This window comes from Saccopteryx leptura, chromosome 5 (assembly GCF_036850995.1).
Source record: "Saccopteryx leptura isolate mSacLep1 chromosome 5, mSacLep1_pri_phased_curated, whole genome shotgun sequence".
Taxonomy (NCBI): Eukaryota; Metazoa; Chordata; class Mammalia; order Chiroptera; family Emballonuridae; genus Saccopteryx; species Saccopteryx leptura.
In genome coordinates, this window is record NC_089507.1 from 123,255,382 (window position 1) to 123,278,608 (window position 23,227).

Sequence of the window (23,227 nt, forward strand, 5' to 3'; positions counted from 1 at the left end):
TCGCCTCGCAGCCTCTTTCCCCTCCCGTTACAGAAAAGGGGCAAAAATTCACCAAAATTCACAGGTCCTCTTCAGTCGGGGACTTGTGATTTCTCAGTTCTGCACATCTAGCTATATAATTGTCCCCTATCCGGCTCTGACGCGCAACACCGAGTCTCTTCCCAGCAGAAAGCCGGGTTCCTGGCCGCTCCCGCTCTGGAGATCGGAGAAGGCGGGGAAGGTTTAGTGTGTGCCGGGGCTCGGGGTGGTGCGGGGTGGGGTGAAAGCTCGTAGACTCGAGACACAGTGGCAAGGGGGTGTCGAGCTCCCTCCCCCGAGCTAATCCCCCCCCCTTCTCCAGCGTCGGCTCCCGGGACCGTATTATTCAAGACAGAAAATATTCAGCTTCAGAGCCTCCCTAGGGAGGGGAGGGGAAGGAGGTGGAGTAGGAGGAGGTGGATCCAGAAAGGAAGAAGCGAGAAATCCGCCCCCGGGAAACAGCTCGGCGCGGCAGCGGAGCGAGGCACTTCTGTCACTTGGCGATCGCCGGCGCTCGAGCCCGGCCCCGGTGCGGCCCGGCGAGGCGAAGGGAGAGTCCGGCGGCCGCCGCCCCGCCCCACGCCCTCCCGCGGCGGCCGAGACCCGGGGCCGGCCGGGACAGGTCGCGGCGGTGCCTGGGAGCGGCCGGCCGGGGGCGGCGGCCTCGGAGCGCAGCGGCGGACAGCACCGGGTCGTCGTCCGGCTCCGACCGACTCGCACTGGGCTTGCGGCCGCGGTGTCCGGGACCCGGCAGCCCCGGTCGGATCTACTTGCCCGCTCCCTCCGGTGCGTTCTCGTTTGACTTTCCGTCGTAGCCGTCAGGGCGCAGCGCCCGCGGGCGGCGGAGAGCCCAACCTGCCGTAGGCTCCTTCCCTTCCCGCCTTCCCACCTCGGACCACCAGCCCGCCCGGCCGGCTCTGGCGCGGGGCCGGAGCGAGCCCTCGGCGGGTTGCCTGGCAGGGCGGAGGGGCCGCGCCCGCGTGTGAGCAGCGAGGGAGAGCCCGCGGGAGGAGGGAAGGGCACAAAGGCCGGCGGCGGACGCCGGGGTCCGGCCCGCGGCCGTGGAGGAGGGGCGCCTCCCGGCCGCTCATGAATATTAACCGAGCCTGCGGCCTAGCGCGTCCCGGCCCGGCCCGCGTCCCTGCTCCAGCTCGCCGTCGCGCCCCGCGGGCTGGAAGGGTGAGCCCCTCGCTTCTAGTCTTCCCCGGGGCTCCCCACACCTTTTACAACGTACATATTTGGGCCGCCCTTCCCCGGAGATCTAGATCCCGACCCGCCTCTGGAAGGGGCGGAGGAAGTCCTGGTAGGTGGGTGGTGTTCTTTTTCCTATTTTTCCCCCCTAGGTGGCCACAGGGAAAGGGAAAGATAATGTCGAGTGGTAGTTTGTGGGGCAGCAACTAAATAAAAGTTGACTGGGTTGCAGCTTCATTTAGGTAGCTCCGGAGCCATGCCCCGGAGAGGGAGCTGCTCCCGAGTCCCGCCCGTCCCCGCGCCGTCCCCACCCAGCCTTGCCGCGGGCCAAGGAAAACAGCCGCCTCCTCCGGGACACCGGCCGGGCGCAGGGGCGGCTGCGGGAGCCCGAGCCACCCGGCCGCCGCCGCCGGCCGCGTCCCAGGCTGGTGCTTTGTTTTTATTTTGGGGTGGGTGGGAGGGGAGCGAGGAGGGTTTTTGTAAAATATCCCATTTTAGTATCGTGGAAAGAAACTTAAGTGTACCTATCCGGGTGATGCGGAAGAATCAACGCGCTTCTCTATTCTGCTCAGAAAATACATTAATTAAATGTACTTGGAAATGGTTTTCTTAAAGGCTGTACAACAGCTAGGCGTCTTTGTCGCAACCACCCACCATGCATTTGTGGTATTTCTTCTTTCTCCTGATTTCTCTCTCTCTCTTTGTATGGGGGGCTTATTTCAACATCAGTTTGTGTAGTTCATCAGCCTGGATCGAATTATCTTTCCAGGTGTTGGAAATCCGCACTTGGAGTAGACATGAGGGAATGGCTAAGGTCAGCGTCTGAAGAAAGTTCACGCCCTCTAACTTTTCCTTGTTCCAGGAGCGATCTCGTTGGGAGCTGACGCTGGAGCCTTCACGACCCACTCAGACTCGGCTTGGGCCCGGGCGGAAGGGGACCACTTTCTGCAGCTGACCTCGCTGCTAAGAAGCCTGCCTTTGTTTTTGAAGTCTCGAGAAATGGACGGAGACGGTGCAGTCAGTTGAAGTCCGAAGAAATCATCGGGGAATCCTGCGAGGGCTTCATAAAAACATACCTTCCCTGGCACATTTGATTTACCAGCCCTGCCCCTCCTGGGAGCCTGGTGTGAAATTACTCCCCCATTTTTGCTGTGTGGCGGCAGTCCTCCTCCCCTTCGCCTCCCAATGTGTACTCCAAGGGGTTGGTTCTTTCTTTGTGATTTGAAATGAAATGATGGCCACACGTCGGACTGGTCTGCCAGAGGGAGATGGTGACAACAAGGCCCATGGGTCCCCCGCCTGTGAGGTAAGTGCAGAAGCAGCATCCCGGGCCCTCTGTGGCCCGTGTTTTTGTGGGTGCTCTCTCTTGCGGGATTTACTTGCCATCAGGCCTCAGAAGAGGCTTTAAGAAACTTTGAGCTGATGGGTGGGAGCTCCCTTGCCCTAACCACTAGTAAGATGAAGCCTCACCCATTATTATTTCCAGGAACTGCCAGTGATTCCTTTGCAAGAATGTTTTCCTCACTTGGAAATGTCACCATCTTAGTCACCTCTGAGCGGGGAATTCTCGCATTTCAGTTGTCTGGGAATACCAAAAGTGTCTTGTCCTTCAGTCCCCATCCTCCAGCGTTTTTGGAGTTGGGCAGGTTGGGGGGGGGGGGGGTGGCTTTGTGAACTTTGTACGTGCAACTCCAAGGTTTGTTCTCTGAGGTGGTGGCAGGTGGTGTGCTTATTGCTCCTGAACCTTCCTCCCTCTGATACCAGTGGTTGGCCTGGCACCGTTGGTGTGGCTGTTTGGGGTAGAAAAACAAGTCTTTTCTCATGGCTAGTTTAGGCATAGCCTTGGAAAACGACTTTATAGAGTTGTAATTCCACCTCCCTGAAAAAATCTCCTGCCTTGACTGTTCTTTATTTAGGCCTTTCCTGTCACTGCCCCGGGGGTGTCAGGTGCCTTGCACAGCCTTCAGACAAGCATCATTGGTAGGGCCCAGCAGATTTTATGCCAGGCTTTCTGAAATTTTTTGAGCAGACAGGACAGAAATCACAGAAAATCCATTGATATATGACACGTGTATACGCTGTTGCCTCTCATATCTCCTCGCCCCAAAACTAGTATATTTAGAGTTTACTTCTTTGAGGACTATATTGTGTTTCGTTTGTTATTGATACTTTCTGTAATTTGCTTGCTAAATGTACTGAATGTTGTTACCCTTTAAACTTTACTTCCCAGATGCCTATATTTTTATAGAAAATTGAAGGTTACTTTAGGTTACAATAACATTCCCAAATGAGTCTCTTCTTACATTCATTTTATGCCTTGTAAATGTAACTTCATGACTCTAAGTAATTCTAAATGTGTGAGTTTTGGCATTTTAATAAAAATATATCAGAAGTTAAGTTTTTTGTTTGTAAAGCATGCAGAGAAAATTACACCATGCAGTTTACTTCATACTGGATTAGAAAGTTTAAGCAGAAAAATTAGGAGGTAGTTATGGTACAGTTAACTAGACAGAACTAAAGGTTTATAGTTAGAATCAGTGTTTTACTTCTTGACACCTGTAAACACCTGCCTGCAGGTAAAAAACGTGATTAAGTATAATACCACAATCCTCTGATCATGGTAAACCGTAATCACTCCTTTTGGAAGGCCTAGCTACTACTGGTGATTGCTTAATGTGTATTGTAGTTACATAATAATACGTACTGTGGTCCCAAAGCCTTATTTATCATTATCTGGTGAATACTTTAATTAGCACTCATTTGCATTATATTTGCAAGAACTAATATTATTTGATTTTTTTTCTTTGTTTTTTTTTTTTTTTTTTGGTCCTTTAAAGCATGTCCTGAAACCAACAATTTATAATAGACACATCTTGTCCTTGGCTTACAAGGCAGTGTTTCCAGTTGCAAACTTGGCTTTCATTAACAATGACAGTTATGTATTTTTTTAAGGGCTGAGAAATTTGTTTTTACTTGGCCCTTACTGCTGGCATGGCCATATTATTTCTAGTCTGGGAACCATGAAAACACTGCATTGTCTGTATTTTGCTCATTTAAAGACTATATACATACTTCAGTGTGTATTTAAACGACAATATTGTTTGGTTTTCTGAAGACTAGGTGGGTGAGCAGCCAGTGGAATACTTTTGAATATCAACTTTGAGTTGATAGGTATTTAGTCTTAGAACATTGCATTTAGTTTTGGTACTTAATTTTCTCAGAAGTATTACATTCTAGAGTAGTACTGTCATTCTTTAAAAACATTTTTCTTTCTTTTTTTCTTTAAAAACTTTTAAAAACCAATAGCTATGTTCCAAATGTATATTTGAATAATACATTTGTGTTTTTACCTAACCAAGAGATGAACATATATGTCTTAATATAAATGCTCTTAATCAGCCAAAAAAACTTAACTTTGTAGGACACGAGAAATAGGCTTCTCTGTTTCATGCTTTATCTAATTAGCTCTAACACCACCTTCTATGAATAGGTCTATTGCTTTTTTGAAAAATAATCAGAAATTTGTTGTTTATCTTAAGAATTAGAATTTAATTGTGTTGATATTTGAATAAATAGGCAACTCCTCCAAGAATATACTGGAAGGTTATAAAACAAATAACAGTCCTCTTATGTAATCAAGAATTGTGACAATCCAGTAGAATATATTTAGATTGGCATTATACAGTAAGAATGCCACATTATAGTCACACAAAGTTACATACTTTGCACATCAAAAGATATATTTTTTCAAAACTGTTCCACTTATTCTGAGCCAGAAAAGTGTTTTCTCGTGTGTGTGTGTGTGTGTGTGTGTGTGTGTGTGGCGAGTGTGATTGTAAAGTACTGTGACACCTCGCCTGAGTAACTGTGCTTACAAAGACACTTTGTGTAGATTCTCTGAATCCTGATATTCTGTCCCCCTTTCATGTCATCTAGTATGGATTTTTTGAGCTTCAACTTGCTTTTTCTTCTTTGTTTTTTAGCCAAAAGTGATCACGTTATTTCAGCTTCTGAGACCACATAATTTTCCCATTTCTAACATTTATTTTGCCTTTCATTTGTAGTTCCTAGTGTTGTCCAAGTGTTCAGCACTTTTACCACCTATTATTAAAATGAACTTATTTAATAATTTAATTAGCTTTTTTTCCCTTTTTTTCCAAGTGGGAGGAAGGGAGATAGACTCCTGCTTGCACCCCAAGACCCCCGTCTGGGGCCAATGCTCTGCCCATCTAGGGCCATGATCCCAACTGAGCTATTTTTAGTGCCTGAGGCAGAGGTCCCTTAGAGCCATCCTCAGCGCCTGTGGCCAATGCTCTGGAACCAATTGAGTTATGGCTGCAGGAGGGGAAGAGAGGAGAGAGAGAAAGAGAGAAGGGGGAGGAGTTGAGAAGCAGATGGTCGCTTCTCCAGTGTGCCCTGACTGGAAATCAAACCCAAGACATTCATATATCCACATGCTGTGCTGACACTCTACCACTGAGCCAATCAGCCAGGACTAGCTTATTTTGTTTTGCGTCTTCACCTAGGCTAAGATTATTCTATAACTAGAATGCATTATAGCTGGTGAAAAATATTTCTTGGTTGATTTTGGAATAGTGTGAATAATAAAACATTTTCTGTGCATGACTTCCTCTGAAGATGCATACTTGTACTTTTCTATCTGCAATACACACTATGTACTTTGCTTTTATCCCAGATTTGCGTGTTCCTTCTCAAGCTCTCTCTCCCTTTTATTCTTACTTATTTTAGGGTTCTTCTTTCTCTGTTGCCCCCTTCATGTTGGTCGTAACCAGAGCCAGGACCTCCCAGTTTCCTCTACTCTCTCTTCTCATTCCCTGGGTATTATTTCACACTCTAACATGGCTTTAATTTATATGCCAGTGATTCAAAATTTACAACTCTTATTATAGATTTTATGGTTAATCTCTAGACTTATATAGCCAATTGCTGCTTACCAGTATTTTCTTCGGATAGCCCACAGGCATTTCAAACTCAACAAATTGTTCCCTTACCATCAACCTGTGTTTCTTTTAGTGAGTAGCACCACTATCCTCATTTGTCCAGGTTAAAAACTAGGTTATCATCCTGATTTATCTCACTCCTTTTTCCTCCTATCCAAAGTCCTTTTGAGACTGCATTCCGATCCCACTGCCACTACCTGAGTTCAGATCAGCTATACTTCCTCACTGAACCATGGGCCAAGCTTCTCTCCTTCCATCACTGTCCCTGCCGTGGGCTACTCCTCCTGTAGTAGACAGCTGATCACTGCATTCCCATGTGTAAAACAATTTTCTGGTTCCCCATTGCCTTGGGAATAAAGTTCAAACTCCTGAGAAGTCTTAAAGGACAATGATAGGGTGGCCTGCCCATCTCCTATCTCATCTGTTTCCTCTTTCTGTATATCCTGCACTGAACTGCTTTCAATCCCCTGGGGCACCAGTGTCTGCACTTCAGGTCCTTGTAAGTGGTCCTTACAAAGGCAGTTTTTCTTCACCCTTCCTTCAGTCACCCCTCCTCTACCTTCATCCATCCCTGGCTGATTTTTATTTAGTATTCTGGTCTTTTCTTTAACATTACTTTCCCAGGAAGAGCCTTCCCTGACCTTCCAAGATTGAATGAGTTGTCCCTAGTGTGTTATACCAAAACACCCTGGACCTTATTAGAAATAGCACTTAAAAGTTTATCATTTGGCCTGACTTGTGGTGGCGCAGTGGATAAAGTATCAACCTGGAATGCTGAGGTTGCTGGTTTGAAACCCCAGGCTTGCCTGGTTAAGGCATATATGAGAAGCAATTACTATGAGTTGATGCTTCCTTTTCCTCCCCACCACATTCTCTCTCTGTGTCCTCTTTCTAAAAATCAATAAATAGGCCCTGGCCGGTTGGCTCAGTGGTGGAGCGTCGGCCTGGCGTGCAGAAGTCCCGGGTTCGATTTCCGGCCAGGGCACACAGGAGAATCGCCCATCTGCTTCTCCATCCCTCCCCCTCTCCTTCCTCTCTGTCTCTCTCTTCTCCTCCCGCAGCTAAGGCTCCATTGGAGCAAAGATGGCCCGGGCGCTGGGGATGGCTCTGTGGCCTCTGCCTCGGGCCCTAGAGTGGCTCTGGTCATAACATAGAGACACCCAGGATGGGCGGAGCATCGCCCCCTGGTGGGCAGAGCCTCGCCCCTGGTGGGTGTGCAGGGTGGATCCCGGTGGGGCGCATGCGGGAGTCTGACTGTCTCTCCCCGTTTCCAGCTTCAGAAAAATACAAAAAAAAAAAAGAAAAAAAAATCAATAAATAAAATCTTAAAAAAAAAAAGTTTATTATTTGTATTCTCCTGGATTACAGGCCCTATAAGAATAGGGACCATGTTTTTTCTACAGTGTTGTGGTACATAGGAGGTGCTCAGTAAATATTTGTTGCCCTAGCTTGGTAGCTCAGTTGGTTAGAGCGTCATCCAGTTATGCTGAGGTTGTGGATTCTATCCCTGGTCAGGGCACATACAAGACTAAACCAACGAGTGTGTAAATGAGTGGAACAATAAATCAATGTTTCTCTCTGTGTGTCTCCCTCTTTCCCTCCCTCCCTCCTTCTCCCCCTTCCTCTCTGTTCTGCTCTCTAAAATCAATCAATAAAAAAATTTTGTTGAATGAACAAATGGATATGTAGGAAGGGTGTTAATTTTTATGCAGTGTTCATTTAGATTTCAGTACGCTATATTCTCTTGATTACCCTCCTATGTTACTGTTTCCTCTTCCCTTGTCTCTCTGAGGTTTCCTCAACTTCCTGACCTGTTCAGTCTTCATATGTCTCAGGGCTCTATTTGATCCTCTTTTCTTCTTGCTATACTCAGTTTCACGGTTTTAGTATAAACTGCTAAGTCATATATGTACATATATACTCATACCTTTGTGTGTATGTGTGTGTGTGTTTCCTCACTCTGACCTATATCCAACCGACCTGACCACTCAGGCACTCCACTTGGATATTAAATAGGCCAATCCAGACCCAAATCACTGCTTCTCTGCATCCACTTCCTCGGCTCACCCCCTCACCCCCAATTGCTCCCTCTACAGTCTTCCTCATTTTAAGCAACAGCAGTCACACCCTTCCAGGCCAGGCTTCTGTGAGTGATCTTTGATCTGTTTTTGTCAGGCATAACATGCAAATCTGGTTGAGTGGTCTCAGCCTCAATCCCTGCTAGCCTAGAGTCTGCTCTCCACACTGTAATCAGAGTGGACCTTTTATAAAACTGATCATGTCACTGCTTTGCTCAAATTCCTCTAATGGCTTCTCATTTCCCCCAGTATAAAAGCCAAAGTTCTGACCACCCCGCAAGCCCTGCACACTCCCCCTTCCCCTCCCCTCCCCTCCCCTCCCCTCCCCTCCCCTCCCCCTCCCCTCCCCTCCCCTCCCCTCCTCTCTCCTTCCCTCCCCTCCCCTCCCTTCCCCTCCCTGATCTCACCTCCTGTTACTGTCACCCACCTCACTCCAGACGGACTGTTCTGGACTCTTGCTCCTGTGCACACACACCACACATGCCATTCCTCAGAGCCTTTCCACTTGCTACACTCTCTCCTTGCAACACTCCACCCCCCACCCCCCAATCCCCCAACCCCAGCAAAGGTGTCCTCACAGCTGGCTTTCTCGTCTGCTTCTGGGCTTACTTAGAGGTCATCTGCTGAGTGAAGCCTCTGCTGGCCATTCTGTTTATTGAACACCTCTCCCCTGCTTCTGTGGCAAGACCTGCCTTCCTCCTCGCTTTTTTTTTTCTCCCTGTCACATAATCTCCATCTGACATGCTTATCCTCATTTTGCTCATTTATTTGGACAGGTAATGTATCTAGAATGTAAATGTTAAGTGTAGTTTGTGTGTTTTGTTCTCATTGTGTTTCTTGTGCCTAGAAGAGTACTTATACTTAGCACAGTATAGGCCCTCAGATATTTTTTTTCCAATGAATGAATAAAATGAAGAGTAAGAAACACTCCAAAATGCTGTTAAGTTTCTATTTAGGTGTGTAATATGTGAATACTTAATTTAGATTATACAAAAATATATAGAGTATGAAATATATGCTTCTCCTTAGATTGTATTTCCAGTAGGATTGCTGTTAACATTTTTGGTGCCTTTTTTCTTTGCATCTTTCTTACCTTTTGAAGCTGTTAACCAAGTAATAGTAACCAAAACAGTGTGTAGTACAAATGTATGAAATAATTTGTACTAAGAAGTGAGAAAATAGTAATTAACAGACTAGTGGATGGGGAAATCAGACCAGTGGAAGAATTATAGAAAGAAAATATCTGTACTGATATATTTCCTTTTTCTTAAAATGAATAAATGGCTAGTAGAAGAATATTATTTATTATTTATTTTTTAATATCAAACATTGCATTATGAGCTAAAAGTTATCACAACTTTTACTATGACAGAATATTGGCAGTTAATTCTGAATGATGAGAATTTGGGGTTTGTATTACTTTTGTTTAATTCCAAAGCAACAATAAAAAACACCATTTATAGAGTTTAAAAATAAGTAATTATTACCTGACCAGGCGGTGGTGCAGTGGATAGAGCGTCGGACTGGAATTCAGAGGACCCAGGTTCAAAACCCCGAGGTCGCTGGCTTGAGCAAGAGGTTACTCTGTCTGCTATAGGACACCCCCCCACCCCCCCCACCCCCGTCAAGGCACAGATGAAATGAACAACTAAGGTGCCGCAACAAAGAATTGATGCTTCTAATCTCTCTCTCTTCCTGTCTGTCTGTCCCTATCTGTCCCTCTCACACAAAAAAATAAATAAAAAATAAGTAATTATTTATCATTCTGGTGAAAATCTGGTTTCTAGAAAACCTGCACTGCTTAAAAGAACGCTTAAACACTTTTTGGATACACACTACTAAAAATATTTAAACATTTTTTTAAAATCCTATGTTTTCCTAATTGAGGCCTAGGATTTATTCTGGGCTGGTTGTAGTACAATATAATATAACACTGTCATTTCATTTTAAGTGTGTGTGTGTTTGTGCACCTGAATCTGTCAGAATACCATGGCATGTCAGAAGCTTTATGCTGTAAGTTAGGATTAAAGATAAAGCCTGTTGGAATTAAGAATAGAAGCAGTACCAGCAGCAGGTATCACTAAGCATCATTTCAGCAAAAGTCTAGATTTGAATGTGTGGAGTGGAACCTCGCTAGATAAGGACCGTCAAGTAAAGGAGTAACCAGGTCTGAGGAAAATTTCTCAAGATACTGTTAGTGTTCCTTAGCATTCATTTCTTCCAAGTTAAACATGTTATGAAGTCCTTGTTTCTTGATTATGTAATCTCTGATCATTGCTTTAGTTATGACCAGCTCAAATAATCTTGTACGGGAATAATCTTCACTTTCTTTTGTTCTTTGCCTTGTGAAGAGACCTGTCATCTTTATTTGCTGATTTAAGTAGAGGGCAGTTCTAGTGTTAATAAAGATGCACAGATGCTGTTATTGAAAGCAGCTATTTTCTGTTACAGAAAGACCATATGGTAGGCACTTGTTTTTCTTTCTGGTCGATGTGATTAGATTAGGAAAACAAAAGGTTATTGGACTTAAAGATTGTCCCAGTATTTATCTAATTTTAATTGACCATGAGGAATTAAATATGTAAAGATATTTTGAGCCTTCTATGTATTTTGTTGGTTTAAGTAGGAAGACGTCTTCGATCAAAAGCTCAATTTTGGATTGTTTCCACCAAAATAGTTTTATTTTTAGAGTTTAAGTTGTCATAATCCTTAAAAAACTTAGTATTGTGCAAATAGTTTATTTCACAATAAAATCAGGAAGATGGCCTTTTGTACCTCTAAGATAATCTGAAAGACAAATGAATATATTGTACTCTAGGGTTAAGAAATTTATTGTGATAGAAATTATTTTTATAAATCCTCTTTTTTCTAATTATCTAGCAATACACAAGAAATTCCACTGTGTGGATTGTGAATAAGAGAATAGATTTGGAACCCAAATTTGATGTTTCTGAATATTCATCTATTAGGAATTTTTTTAGATCAGACCAGCAAAAACTATTATCAAAAAATGACAAGTTATATTACCCAAAGTAATATATAAATTTAATGCAATTCCCATCAAAATTCCTATGACATTTTTTAAAGAAATGGAACAAAAAATCATCAGATTTATATGGAACTATAAAAAACCCCGAATAGCCAAAGCAATCCTAAGGAAAAAGAATGAAGCTGGGGGCATTACAATACCTGACTTTAAACTATATTATAGGGCCATAATAATCAAAACTGCATGGTATTGGCAGAAAAATAGACACTCAGACCAATGGAACAGAATAGAAAGAACAGAAATAAAACCACATATATATGGTCAAATAATCTTTGATAAAGGGGCCAACAACACAAAATGGAGAAAAGAAAGCCTCTTCAACAAATGGTGTTGGGAAAACTGGAAAGCCACATGCAAAAGAATGAAACTCGACTACAGCCTGTCCCCGTGTACTAAAATTAATTCAAAATGGATCAAAGACCTAAATATAAGATCTGAAACAATAAAGTACATAGAAGAAGACATAGGTACTAAACTCATGGATCTGGGTTTTAAAGAACATTTTATGAACTTGACTCCAATGGCAAGAGAAGTGAAGGCAAAGATAAATGAATGGGACTACATCAGAATTAAAAGTTTTTGCTCAGCAAGAGAAACTGATATCAAAATAAACAGACAGCCAACTAAATGGGAACTGATATTTTCAAAGGACAGCTCAGATAAGGGCCTAATATCCAAAATTTACAAAGAACTCATAAAACTCAACAACAAACAAACAAACAATCCAATAAAAAAATGGGAAGAGGACATGAACAGACACTTCTCCCAGGAAGAAATACAAATGGCCAACAGATATATGAAAAGATGCTCAGCTTCATTAGTTATTAGAGAAATGCAAATCAAAACTACAATGAGATACCACCTCACCTCTGTTAGATTAGCTATTATCAATAAGTCGGGTAATAACAAATGTTGGAGAGGATGTGGAGAAAAAGGAACCCTCATACACTGTTGGTGGGAATGTAAAGTAGTACAACCACTATGGAGGAAAGTATGGTGGTTCCTCAAAAAACTGCAAATAGAACTACCTTATGACCCAGCAATCCCTCTACTGGGTATATACCCCAAAACCTCAGAATCATTGATACGTAAAGACACATGTAGCCCCATGTTCATAGCAGCATTGTTCACAGTGGCCAAGACATGGAAACAACCAAAAAGCCCTTCAATAGAGGATTGGATAAAGAAGATGTGGCACATATACACTATGGAATACTACTCAGCCATAAGAAATGATGACATTAGATCATTTATAGCAAAATGGTGGGATCTTGATAACATTATACGGAGTGAAATAAGTAAATCAGAAAAAAACAAGAACTACATGATTCCATACATTGGTGGAACATAAAAACGAGACTAAGAGACATGGACAAGAGTGTGGTGGTTACCAGGGGTGGGGGGAGGGAGGATGCAGGAGGGAGGGAGGGAGAGATTTAGGGGGAGGGGGAGGGGCACAGAGAAAACTAGATAGAGGGTGACGGAGGACAATCTGACTCTGGGCGAGGGGTATGAAACATAATTTAATGACAAGATAACCTAGACATGTTTTTCTTTGAATATATGTACCCTGAATTATTAATGTCATCCCATTAACATTAATAAAAATTTATTAAAAAAAAAATGACAAGTTGAGTTTACTTTTCCATTGTCAGATTGACTGCTGTTGAGTTTTCTGTTTCATCTTGGGCATGTTTTTGATTCAGAATTGGTTACTTATGCCTTTCCCCCTGTTTATCTCTGTTCTGAAGAAACATCTGGCACAGTTATAAATAATGATACATATGAAGTATTGCTTATAACCTCACACCTTTATTTTCCTTCTGACCTAATGAAGACATAGTTTCTTGACTTCTCTTTTGTTTATATTCTTAAGAACATTTTGATTTTCTCCTTACTTACAATGTGGAGAGAGTATCCTTAAATATCAGTAGATAGATTGATTATGTTTCTTCTGGATATGTCTCAGCTATTATGATATTGGGGATTAATAAGCATCATTATTTTTAACATTGAGATATCTAGTAATCTTAATCTTCAATATTTTCCTAATAAATGAAGATTCTGAATGAAAAAAAAAACCCGTATTAGCATGATCAATGAGACATACTTTCTCCTCTGGGTTCTGCATATTGGCTTCTGGAAACATATTTCACATATAGTGAATGTGAGGGGAGGGAATTGTTCTGGGCACCCAGTTTAAATCAGATCTTTATGATAATGATTTTAGGAAACTTCAGTTTACAATTTTTTTTTCACAATTTTTATTTTTTTATTTTTTATTTATTAAGTGAGAGGTAGGGAGGCAGGGAAGCAGAGAGACAGACTCCTGCATGTGCCCCAACCAGTATCCACCTGGAAAGCTTCCTCAGGATGATGCTTTGCCCATCTTTCTCATCAGCCGAGCTGTTTCAGTGCCTGAGGTGAGCTCATGGAGCCATCTCAGGCCTGGGGCCAACTTACTGGAACCATTCGAGCCATGGCTGCAGGAAGGGGAGAGAGAGAGAGAGAAAGAGAAGAGGAGAGGGGTGGAGAAGCAGATGGGTGCTTCTCCTGTGTGCCCTGACTGGGAATCCAACCTGGGACTTCCACACACCACTCTACCACTTCCGCTCTACCACTGAGCCAACTGGCCAGGGCTAGTCATTTCATAATATAATTTAAATACCCTTCTCTGCCCATAAGGAGGATGGAGATATTTCTATCTGTCTATTTCCAGTTACAAAACTGATGACGTATATTTTGTAAATGTAAAAAAGAAGAAACATTAAAAAAAAATTTTCTATTGGTTTGAGGAAGGGGAGGGGGAGAGAGGAAAGAAGCTGGGGAGAAGAAGGGGAAAGAGAGAGAGAGAGAGAGACATCAACTCGTGATTCCATTTAGTTATGTATTCATTGATTACTTCTTGTACATGCCCTGACCGCAGATTGAACCCATAATGTCGGTGTGCCAGGACAATTCTTTACCCACTGAGCCACCCAGCCAGGACAAGAAGAAACTCTTAAAAAGCACCCTATAAAGATATTTTCAAGAATGATAATATGGAGCCTGACCAGGCAGTGGCACAGTGGATAGAGCATCAGACTGTGACTCGGAGGACCCAGGTTTGAAACCCTGAGGTCGCCGGCTTGAATGTGGGCTCATCTGGTTTGAGCAAGGCTCACCAGCTTGAGCCCTCCCCCCTCAGCCAAGGCACATGTGAGAAAGCAATCAATGAACAACTAAGGAGCCACAATGAAGAATTGATACTTCTCATCTCTCCCCCTTCCTGTCTGTCTGTCCCTATCTGTCCCTTTCTCTGCCTCTGTCACACACAAAAAAAGAGAAAAAGAATGATATCATGGAAAAGAGCTTGATTGTGTATGGCTATAAAGGGCAAAACTAGGATCAGTGGGTACATAAATGGGCCGATGTGTTCTTGCAGAGGTAGGATGACCTGCAGTTATGACATTACAGAGGAAATTCCTGCTTTGGTAGGAATTTGAGTCAGGTAATTCTGAATGATTATCATAATCACTTAGAGCAGCGGTTCTCAACCTGTTTGTCATATAAGGCCTTTATCATGTTGAGATATTTTCCTTCTATACCCATTTTGTTGAGAGTCTTAAACATAAAATTGTGTTAGATTTTATCGAATACCTTTTCTGTATCGATAAGATCATATGGTTTTTGTTTTTTGTTTTGTTGATATGGTGTATTACATTAACCATTTTACATATGTTGAACCATCCTTGAGATTCTGGGATGAATCCCAGTTGATCGTGATTTATTATTTTTTTAATATGTTGTTGTATTCGATTTGTTAGTATTGTTTAGTATTTTAGCATCTGTATTCATTAGAGATTTTGGTCTGTAGTTTTCTTTTTTTGTGCTGTCCTTGTCTGGTTTCGATATGAGGGTTACGTTGGCCTCATAAAATGTGTTTGGAAGTATTGCTTCTTCTTCAATTTTTTGGAAGACTTTGAGTAGAATAGGAACCAAGTCTTCTTTGAATGTTTGATAGAATTCGCTAGTATAACCGTCTGGGCCTGGACTTTTATTTTTGGGGAGGTTTTTAATAGTTTTTTCTATTTCTTCCCTACTAATTGGTCTGTTTAGGCTTTCTGCTTCTTCTTGACTCAGTCTAGGAAGGTTGTATTGTTCTAGGAATTTATCCATTTCTTCTAGATTATTGAATTTAGTGGCATAAAGTTTTTCATAGTATTCTACAATAATTTTTTGTATATCTATGATGTCCGTGGTGATTTCTCCTCTTTCATTTTGGATTTTGTTTATATGAGTTCTTTTTCTTTTTTCCTTGGTAAGTCTTGCCCAGGGTTTGTCAATTTTGTTGATCTTTTCAAAGAACCAGCTCCTTGTTCTATTAATTTTTTCTATAGTTTTTCTGTTCTCTATTTCATTTATTTCTGCTCTGATTTTTATTATCTCCTTTCTGCGGCTGGTTTTGGGTTGTCTTTGTTCTTCTTTTTCTAGTTCCATAAGGTGTGAAGTTAAGTGGTTCACTTGGGCTCTCTCTTGTTTGTTCATATATGCCTGAAGTGATATGAACTTCCCTCTTATCACTGCTTTTGCTGCATCCCATAGATTCTGATATGTCGTATTGTCATTTTCATTTGTCTGTATATATCTTTTGATCTCTGCACTTATTTCTTCTTTAACCCATTCATTTTTTAAAAGTATGTTGTTTAGTTTCCACATTTTTATGGGTTTTTTTCCTTTTTCTGCAGTTGAATTCTAGTTTCAAAGCTTTATGATCAGAAAATATGCTTGGTACATATTTGATTTAGAAAAAAACTTCGATTTTTCTGAATTAGCTGATGTTGTTTTTGTGGCCCAACATATGGTCAATTCTTGAGAATGATCCATGTACACTGAAGAAAAATGTATACTCTGTCACTTTGGGATGAAATGTCCTATAGATGTTTATCATATCCAGGTGCTCTAGTGTTTTGTTTAATGCCAATATATCTTTATTGATTCTCTGTTTGGATGACCGATCTAGAGCCGTCAGCGGTGTATTGAGGTCTCCAAGTATGATTGTATTTTTGTCAGTTTTTGTTTTAAGGTCAATAAGTAGCTGTCTTATATATTTTGGTGCTCCTTGGTTTGGTGCATATATATTAAGAATTGTTATGTCTTCTTGATTCAGCGTCCCCTTAATCATTATGAAATGACCATTTTTGTCTCTGAGTACTTTTACTGTCTTGTAGTCAGCATTATTGGATATGAATATTGCTATACCTGCTTTTTTTTGGATGTTATTTGCTTGGAGTATTGTTTTCCAGCCTTTCACTTTGAATTTGTTTTTATCCTTGTTGCTTAGATGAGTTTCTTATAGGCAGCATACAGTTGGATTTTCTTTTTTAATCCATTCTGCTATTCTGTGCCTTTTTATTGGTGAGTTTAATCCATTTACATTTAGTGTAATTATTGACACTTGTGAGTTCCCTATTGCCATTTTATAGATTGCTTTCTGTTAGTTTTGTGTCTTGTTTGATTCTTCTCTTTTGTTTTTCTATCTTTTGTTTTTGTTTGGTTGTATTCCATACATCTTTCCTCTGTTGCTATCTTTTTTAAATCATATGTTTCTGTAGTGGTTTTTTCAATGGTGGTTACCATTAAGTAATGAAAAGGGTTCCTACCCTGTTCATTGTAGTGCACTATCTTGTGAATACTTTTGCACTTCATCGTCCTTTGCTACTGTTAATCTCCCTCCTCTCCCCCCCCCCTTTTTTGTTGTTATTGTCACAGTTTAAATTTGGTTTTATTGTGTTCTTCTTGGAGCTTTTACTTGTGGCTTTGTTTTTTTTTTGTTCTTTGTATTTGGTTGGAAAACCCCCTTTAGTAATTCCTGGAGTGGGGGGTTTTCTGATGATAAATTCCCTCATCTTTTCTGTATCTGTGAATGTTTTTATTTCTCCTTTGTATTTGAAGGATAGCTTTGATGGTTATAGTATTCGTGGCTGAAAGTTCCTCTCTTTTAGGACTTTAAATATTGGGGTCCACTCTCTTCTAGCTTGTAGAGTTTCTGTTGAGGAATCTGATGATAATCTAATGGGCCTTCCTCTATATGTTGTATTCTTCTTTTCCCTGGCTGCCTTGAGAATTTTTTCTTTGTCGTCATTTTGTGCCAATTTCATTATGATGTGCCTTGAAGTAGGTTTGTTGGGGTTAAGAATACTCTGAGTTCTGTTTGCTTCTTGAATTTGAGGCCTTAGTTCTTTCCACAGGTTTGGGAAGTTCTCATCTATTACTTGTTTGAATATGTTCTCCATTCCATTTTCTCTCTCTTCTCCCTCTGATATACCTGTTATTCTTATGTTATTCTTTTTGATGGAGTCAGACAATTCCTGTAGGGCTTTTTTTGTGCCTCAAGTTACTTGTCTTCTATTTCACTAATCTTACCTTCAATCTGGCCTGTTCTGTTAGCTAAGCTTGTTACCTTGTTTTTCAGCTCGTGAATTGAGTTTTTCATCTCTGTTTGATTTGTTTTTTTATATTTTCAATTTCCTTGATAATATATTCTTTGTGTTCACTGAGGTTTTTTTTTGAGCTCCCTAAATTGCCTTTCTGTGTTTTCTTGTATATCTCTGAGTATTTTTAGGATTCCTATTTTAAATTCTCTGTCATTTAGCTCCAAGGTTTCCAATATATTAAATTTTTTCTCTATAGATTTTTCCTCATCTATCTGTGCTACCTTTCTGTCTTTTGTATCCATGATATTCGATTTCTTTTTCCTTCATGGCATCTGAGGGTGGTTTTGTTGATAGTATTAATGAGAATTAATAAAGAATAAAAAGTTAAAAAAATAAATAGAAAAGAATAAATTTTAAAAAATTATTATTCCCCCCCCTTTTTTTCCTCTCCTCTTCTCTCCCCTCCTTCTTGAGAAAATCTTGTGGTAAACTGTGAGTTATATTGTTATATTGTGCTAAATAGAACAAAAACTACCTATAATGGAGGGCCTGAGTTGGGGAGAAGTAATAAAGGGGCAAAAAAGGGGGTATGGTCCCAAAAAATGCAAAAAAGGAAAAAATTTGGGTCAAGAATAAAATGATTTGCTTTTCGGTGATGGTTGACTAAGAGATATGGTGAGAGGAATAAGAGGAAAACAGGAAAAAGGAGGAAAAAAATAAAAAATTACTATTGTATTTAGTGGAGCAATAACTAGATAAAATGGAGAGCCAGGGTTGGGAGTACTGCTAGTGAGTTACAAGAGCGAAGTAAAAAACCCCCAATGTGCCACAATGAAAAATTTCAGTCCCAGATAAAGTAATTTGTTCGTGATTGAGGATTGAATGAGAGGAAAAATAAAGGAGAAAAGAAGAAACTAATATAGAGGGAGGGGTAAAAAAAGAAAAAAAAGAGGAAAACACAAAAAGAAGAAAAAAGAAGAAAAAGAGAGAGAGAGAGAGTGAGTTAAGGGTTTTGGATTGCAACCCTCATAGAAAGGAAGAAGAGAAAAAAGATAATGGGAGATTTAACAGTTATGGGTAGTGTAGTTCAAGAAGAGGAGAGAGTAAGACCAGCAGAGAATTAAATGACCAAATTGGAAGAGGAAGAAAATAATCAAGACATGAAGATAAGAGAAACAAACGAACAAATATAATAAAATGGGATAGGTTATAAAGTCTGGGGATTATTCTTGATTTTGAGAGGTTACCTTCTTGCTTTTTCTTTTCTCTCCCTCTTCCTGGTCGGTGACTCTGTACCCTGGGTTCTGCCCCTGTGGCACGCTTAGGTAGAGGTTTGCAGTTGATAAGTCTCTACGGCGATGTCATATATTGGGCTTCAATCTCGTTGGCACTTGAGGCCCATTAGCATTTTCAGGCTCCGCCAATGAGAGAGTCCGTGTTCCCGGAGCCTCTCTCCTAGTCTTTCCTTCCTGAATTAGTAGCCTGATGATCCAGCTATGGGGTTGCTGCTGCCTCTGCCTGGAGAGTAAGAGGCTCAAAGAGCTGGCAAATCCCCACTCTATCCCCACTCAGTGCAGGGCTCTGGGTAAGGCTCAATCAGAGCCGCTAGTATAATCAGGTGGGACTTCGGCCCACACAAAGACCTCTGACTCTGTCCCTCTGTCCGGGAACATGGGCGCCCACTCCCGGGGGAATCTCTTGCCCACTCTCTGCGCTCGCCGACCAGGAGATCAGGCCGGCTGCCTCTCACTCGGGTGAGGCACCCCGTCTGCATGGAAAAGTTCGAGCGTAGGGAATTTTGCTCCCACTCACTCCCCATGCGCTGCTTTTCGGGGCGAAGGGGCGACCCGAGACTCCGGTTTTGGCCCACAGAAAGGCCTCTGATCCTGCTCCTCTGTCCGGTAACACGGGCGCCCACTCCCGGGGCTCTAGGAGGAATCTCTCGCCCACTATCTGCGTGCGCTGACCAGGAGATCAGGGCGGATGGCTGTCCCAAGTGCCTCTCTTTGTCTGGGTTTGGCACGAGCGTTAGCTTGTGTTGAGTGGGTTGCCACAAGCACAGTTTTTCCTCGGCTTGGATGTCTGTGCCATAGCCTGGTTTGGACTTTTGTGCCACAGCCTGGTTGTATTCACACCCTATGCCCGCCTTAGTTCCTATACTCTTAGTTCCCAGTGAAGGCAGCTCTTATTTAGGTTAGTGAGGAAGGCGGAATGTTTCTTCCTCCTTATTTCCTTCGGGGTTGATTATATATTTAGTCAATTTTTCACTCAATCATAGCTTCGCGTTTAGTGTGGAACTTCTGGAGGCTCCAAGGATAGATTTTTCTGTCTCTGGTTGAAGATCTTGTTGAGTTTTTGGGGAGATTTATTGGTATCGCTCCTTACAGCGCCATTTCTCTGACGTCCAAGGTGATAAAGTTTGAAGCCAAAGGCAAATTTTAACTTTTAAGTTATAATTGGTATTCAGTATTATACTAGTTTTAGGTATACAGCACAGTTGGCTTTGAATTGACAGTTTACCAGCTAGGAATCTTATTATGTTAGTCTCTGAAAAGGATTTTGAACCTCAGAAATCAGCTTGTGTGACCAAGAGGAAGAAGATAAGGTTCCAGTATCAGGAATAAAAAGGGGGACATCCTTCAGAGCCTATGGGCATTTAAAAAGATAAAAAGGAAATATTATGAACAACTTTATGCCAGTAAATTTGACAACTTAGAAGAAATGGGCTAATTCTTTGTAAGTTATTTTGATACCAATTAGATTTGTGAATATGTTTGGGGTTCCCACACCAAACAATTCTACACCAACTGAGTGTCCTACAGTTCAACTCAGTTCTGACACTATCTACCCTGAGCATCTAGCATCATAGCATCAGATCCTACAGGTTAAGGCAAAGTCCATGGAGACCGCCCACCTCCACATCAGCCGCCAATGGCAAGTCTGGATAGTCAGTTACCCATACCTCAGGCTGTAGGTCGGAATTTCCAACAACTTCCTTCTTGAATTCAATTAATTTGTAAGAATGGCTCACAGAACTCAAGGGAAACATATTACTTACTAGATCACTGGTTCATTATAAAAGGATTTGCTCAGTAACAGCCAGATGGGAGAAAGACACAGAGTGAGCTCTTGGTGAGGGCTTGGCACGTCCACATCCCTTCCCTGAGTACCATTCTTGCTGCATCCCTGTGTATTTGCCAGCCCAGAAACTACGAACCTCATCCTCTGGGCTCTTGTGGAGGCTTCACTATGTAGGCAGGATTGATGAAATCATTGGCCATTGATTTAACCTCCAGCCCAACCCTCTCACCTCTTGGGAGGTCAGGGGATTGGGATTAAAACTTCCATCCACCCAATCATATGCTTGGTTCTTCTGGCAGCCATCCTATGCTATAGTCTGTAAATCACCTTATTAACATAACCAAAGACACCTCTGATATTCCTCACTTAGAAAATTCCAAGGGTTTTAGGAGCTCTGTGCCAGAAATTGGGGTGGAGACCAAATATATATATTTATTTTAAATCACAGTATCTATCACACTGTAAGAGATACAAATTGCAAAACCTGCCACAAGAAGAAATTTTTAAAAATTTTGACTAGTGCCATATGTGCTAAAGAAATTGAGTTTGTAATTAAAAACCTCCTAACAAAGAAAACTCTAGACCCAGATGGCAGCATTGATATATCCTATCACATGTTTGGGGAAGAAATCACACTAATTTTATACAAACTCAGAAAATAGAGATGGAGGAAACACCTACCTGCTTTTTTCCGGGAGGCTGGCATAGGCCTGTCAATAGCCAGATGAGAACATCTTACATAAGGAAAGGAATTCAGACCAATAACCCTTGTAGTATAGATGTAAAAATCCTTAACAAAATATTAGCAAATCAAATCTAGCAATATATGCAAAGGATAGTATATCATGTTTAAGTTGGAGTTATCCCAGGAATGAGAGGTTAGTTTATCATTTTAACCAGTGGTTGGATTTAAATAATTTACCAGTTGGGTCTCTGCCCTAATAACTGTTTTAAGTATATAAAAAAAGATATACATAAAGGTAGTTTATTATTTCATGCATTTTTTAAAAGACTTCATTTTTAGAAAGGAGAGAGAGAGGGAAGGGAGTAGAGAGAAGAGCAGGAAGCATCAACTCACATATGTGCTTTGACTGGGCAAGCCTAGGGTTTCAAACCGGCGACCTCAGCATTCCAGGTCAACATTTTATCCACTGTGCCAACACAGGTCAGGCCTGTTTCATGAATTTATTACATAAATACGAACAATAAAAGAGGAACACAAAACTAGATTATGTTATGAGAAAAAGTTTTTGTTTTTTTTATTCTTTACAGAGACAGAGAGGGAGTTAGAGAGAGGGATAGACAGGGACAGACAGAAACGGAGATGAGAAGCATCAATCATTAGTTTTCTGTTGCGCGTTGCAACACTTTACTTGTTCATTGATTGCTTTCTCATATGTGCCTTGACCGTAGGCCTTCAGCAGACCGAGTAACCCCTTGCTCGAGCCAGCGACCTTGGGCTCAAGCTGGCGACCTCAGGGTCTCGAACCTGGGTCTTCTGCATCCCAGTCCAACGCTCTATCCACTGCGCCACCGCCTGGTCAGGCGAGAGAAAAAGTTTTAAAATACTAATGAAAAAAATATTAAATAATACTTGACAAAAATAATGAAACAGTTATTTAAGATACTTCCATGTTGCTTCTTTTTTAATTATTATTAATTTTAATGGGGTGACATTGATAAATCAGGGTACATATATTCAGTGACAACATCTCCAGGTTATTTGGACATTTGATTATGTTGCATACCTATCACCCAAAGTCAAATTGTCTTCCGTCACTTTCTATCTAGTGTTCTTTGTGCCCCGCCACTCCCTGCCCTGTAACCACCACCCTCTTGTCCATGTCTCTGAGTCTCATTTTTATGTCCCGCCTATGTATGGAATCATAGTTCTTAGTATTTTCTGATTTACTTATTTCACTCAGTCTAATGTTATCAAGGTCCATCCATGTTGTTGTAAATGACCCGATGTCATCATTTCTTATGGCTGAGTAGTATTCCATAGTATATATGTACCAAGTCTTTTTAATCCACTCGTCCACTGATGGACACTTGGGCTCTTTCCAGATCTTCGCTATTGTGAACAATGCTGCCATAAACATGGGGGTGCATTTCTCCTTTTGGAACAGTGCTATGGTGTTCTTAGGGTATATTCCTAAAAGTGGGATAGCTGGGTCAAAAGGCAGTTCAATTTTTAATTTTTTGAGGAATCTCCATACTTTTTTCCATAGTGTCTGCACCAATCTGCATTCCCACCAGCAGTGCAGGAGGGTTCCCTTTTCTCCACATCCTAGCCAGCACTTATTCTGTGTTGTTTTGTTGATGAGCGCCATTCTGACTGGTGTGACCTGATAGCTCATTGTGGTTTTAATTTGCATTTCTTTAATGATTAGTGATCTTGAGCATTTTTTCATATGCCTTTTGACCATCTGT

The 23,227-nt window shown here is 41.6% G+C and overlaps 1 protein-coding gene across 7 annotated transcripts in view; it reads left to right on the forward strand.

Annotated features, from left to right (window-relative positions):
• Positions 1-664: 664 nt before the first annotated feature.
• ARHGAP21 (Rho GTPase activating protein 21) overlaps positions 665-23,227 on the forward strand; it is a 172,320-nt gene continuing 149,757 nt past the window's right edge. For 4 of the 7 annotated variants that reach the window (XM_066383925.1, XM_066383929.1, XM_066383931.1 and 1 more), the window contains exons 1-2: positions 665-804; positions 2,072-2,515. In XM_066383925.1, the coding sequence (XP_066240022.1) occupies positions 2,441-2,515 (75 nt within the window). In that variant the 5' untranslated portion in view covers positions 665-804; positions 2,072-2,440. Of the gene's footprint in view, positions 805-1,122; positions 1,326-2,071; positions 2,516-23,227 lie in introns of those variants that run through there. The other 3 variants (XM_066383926.1, XM_066383927.1, XM_066383928.1) reach the window with 3 other exon arrangements.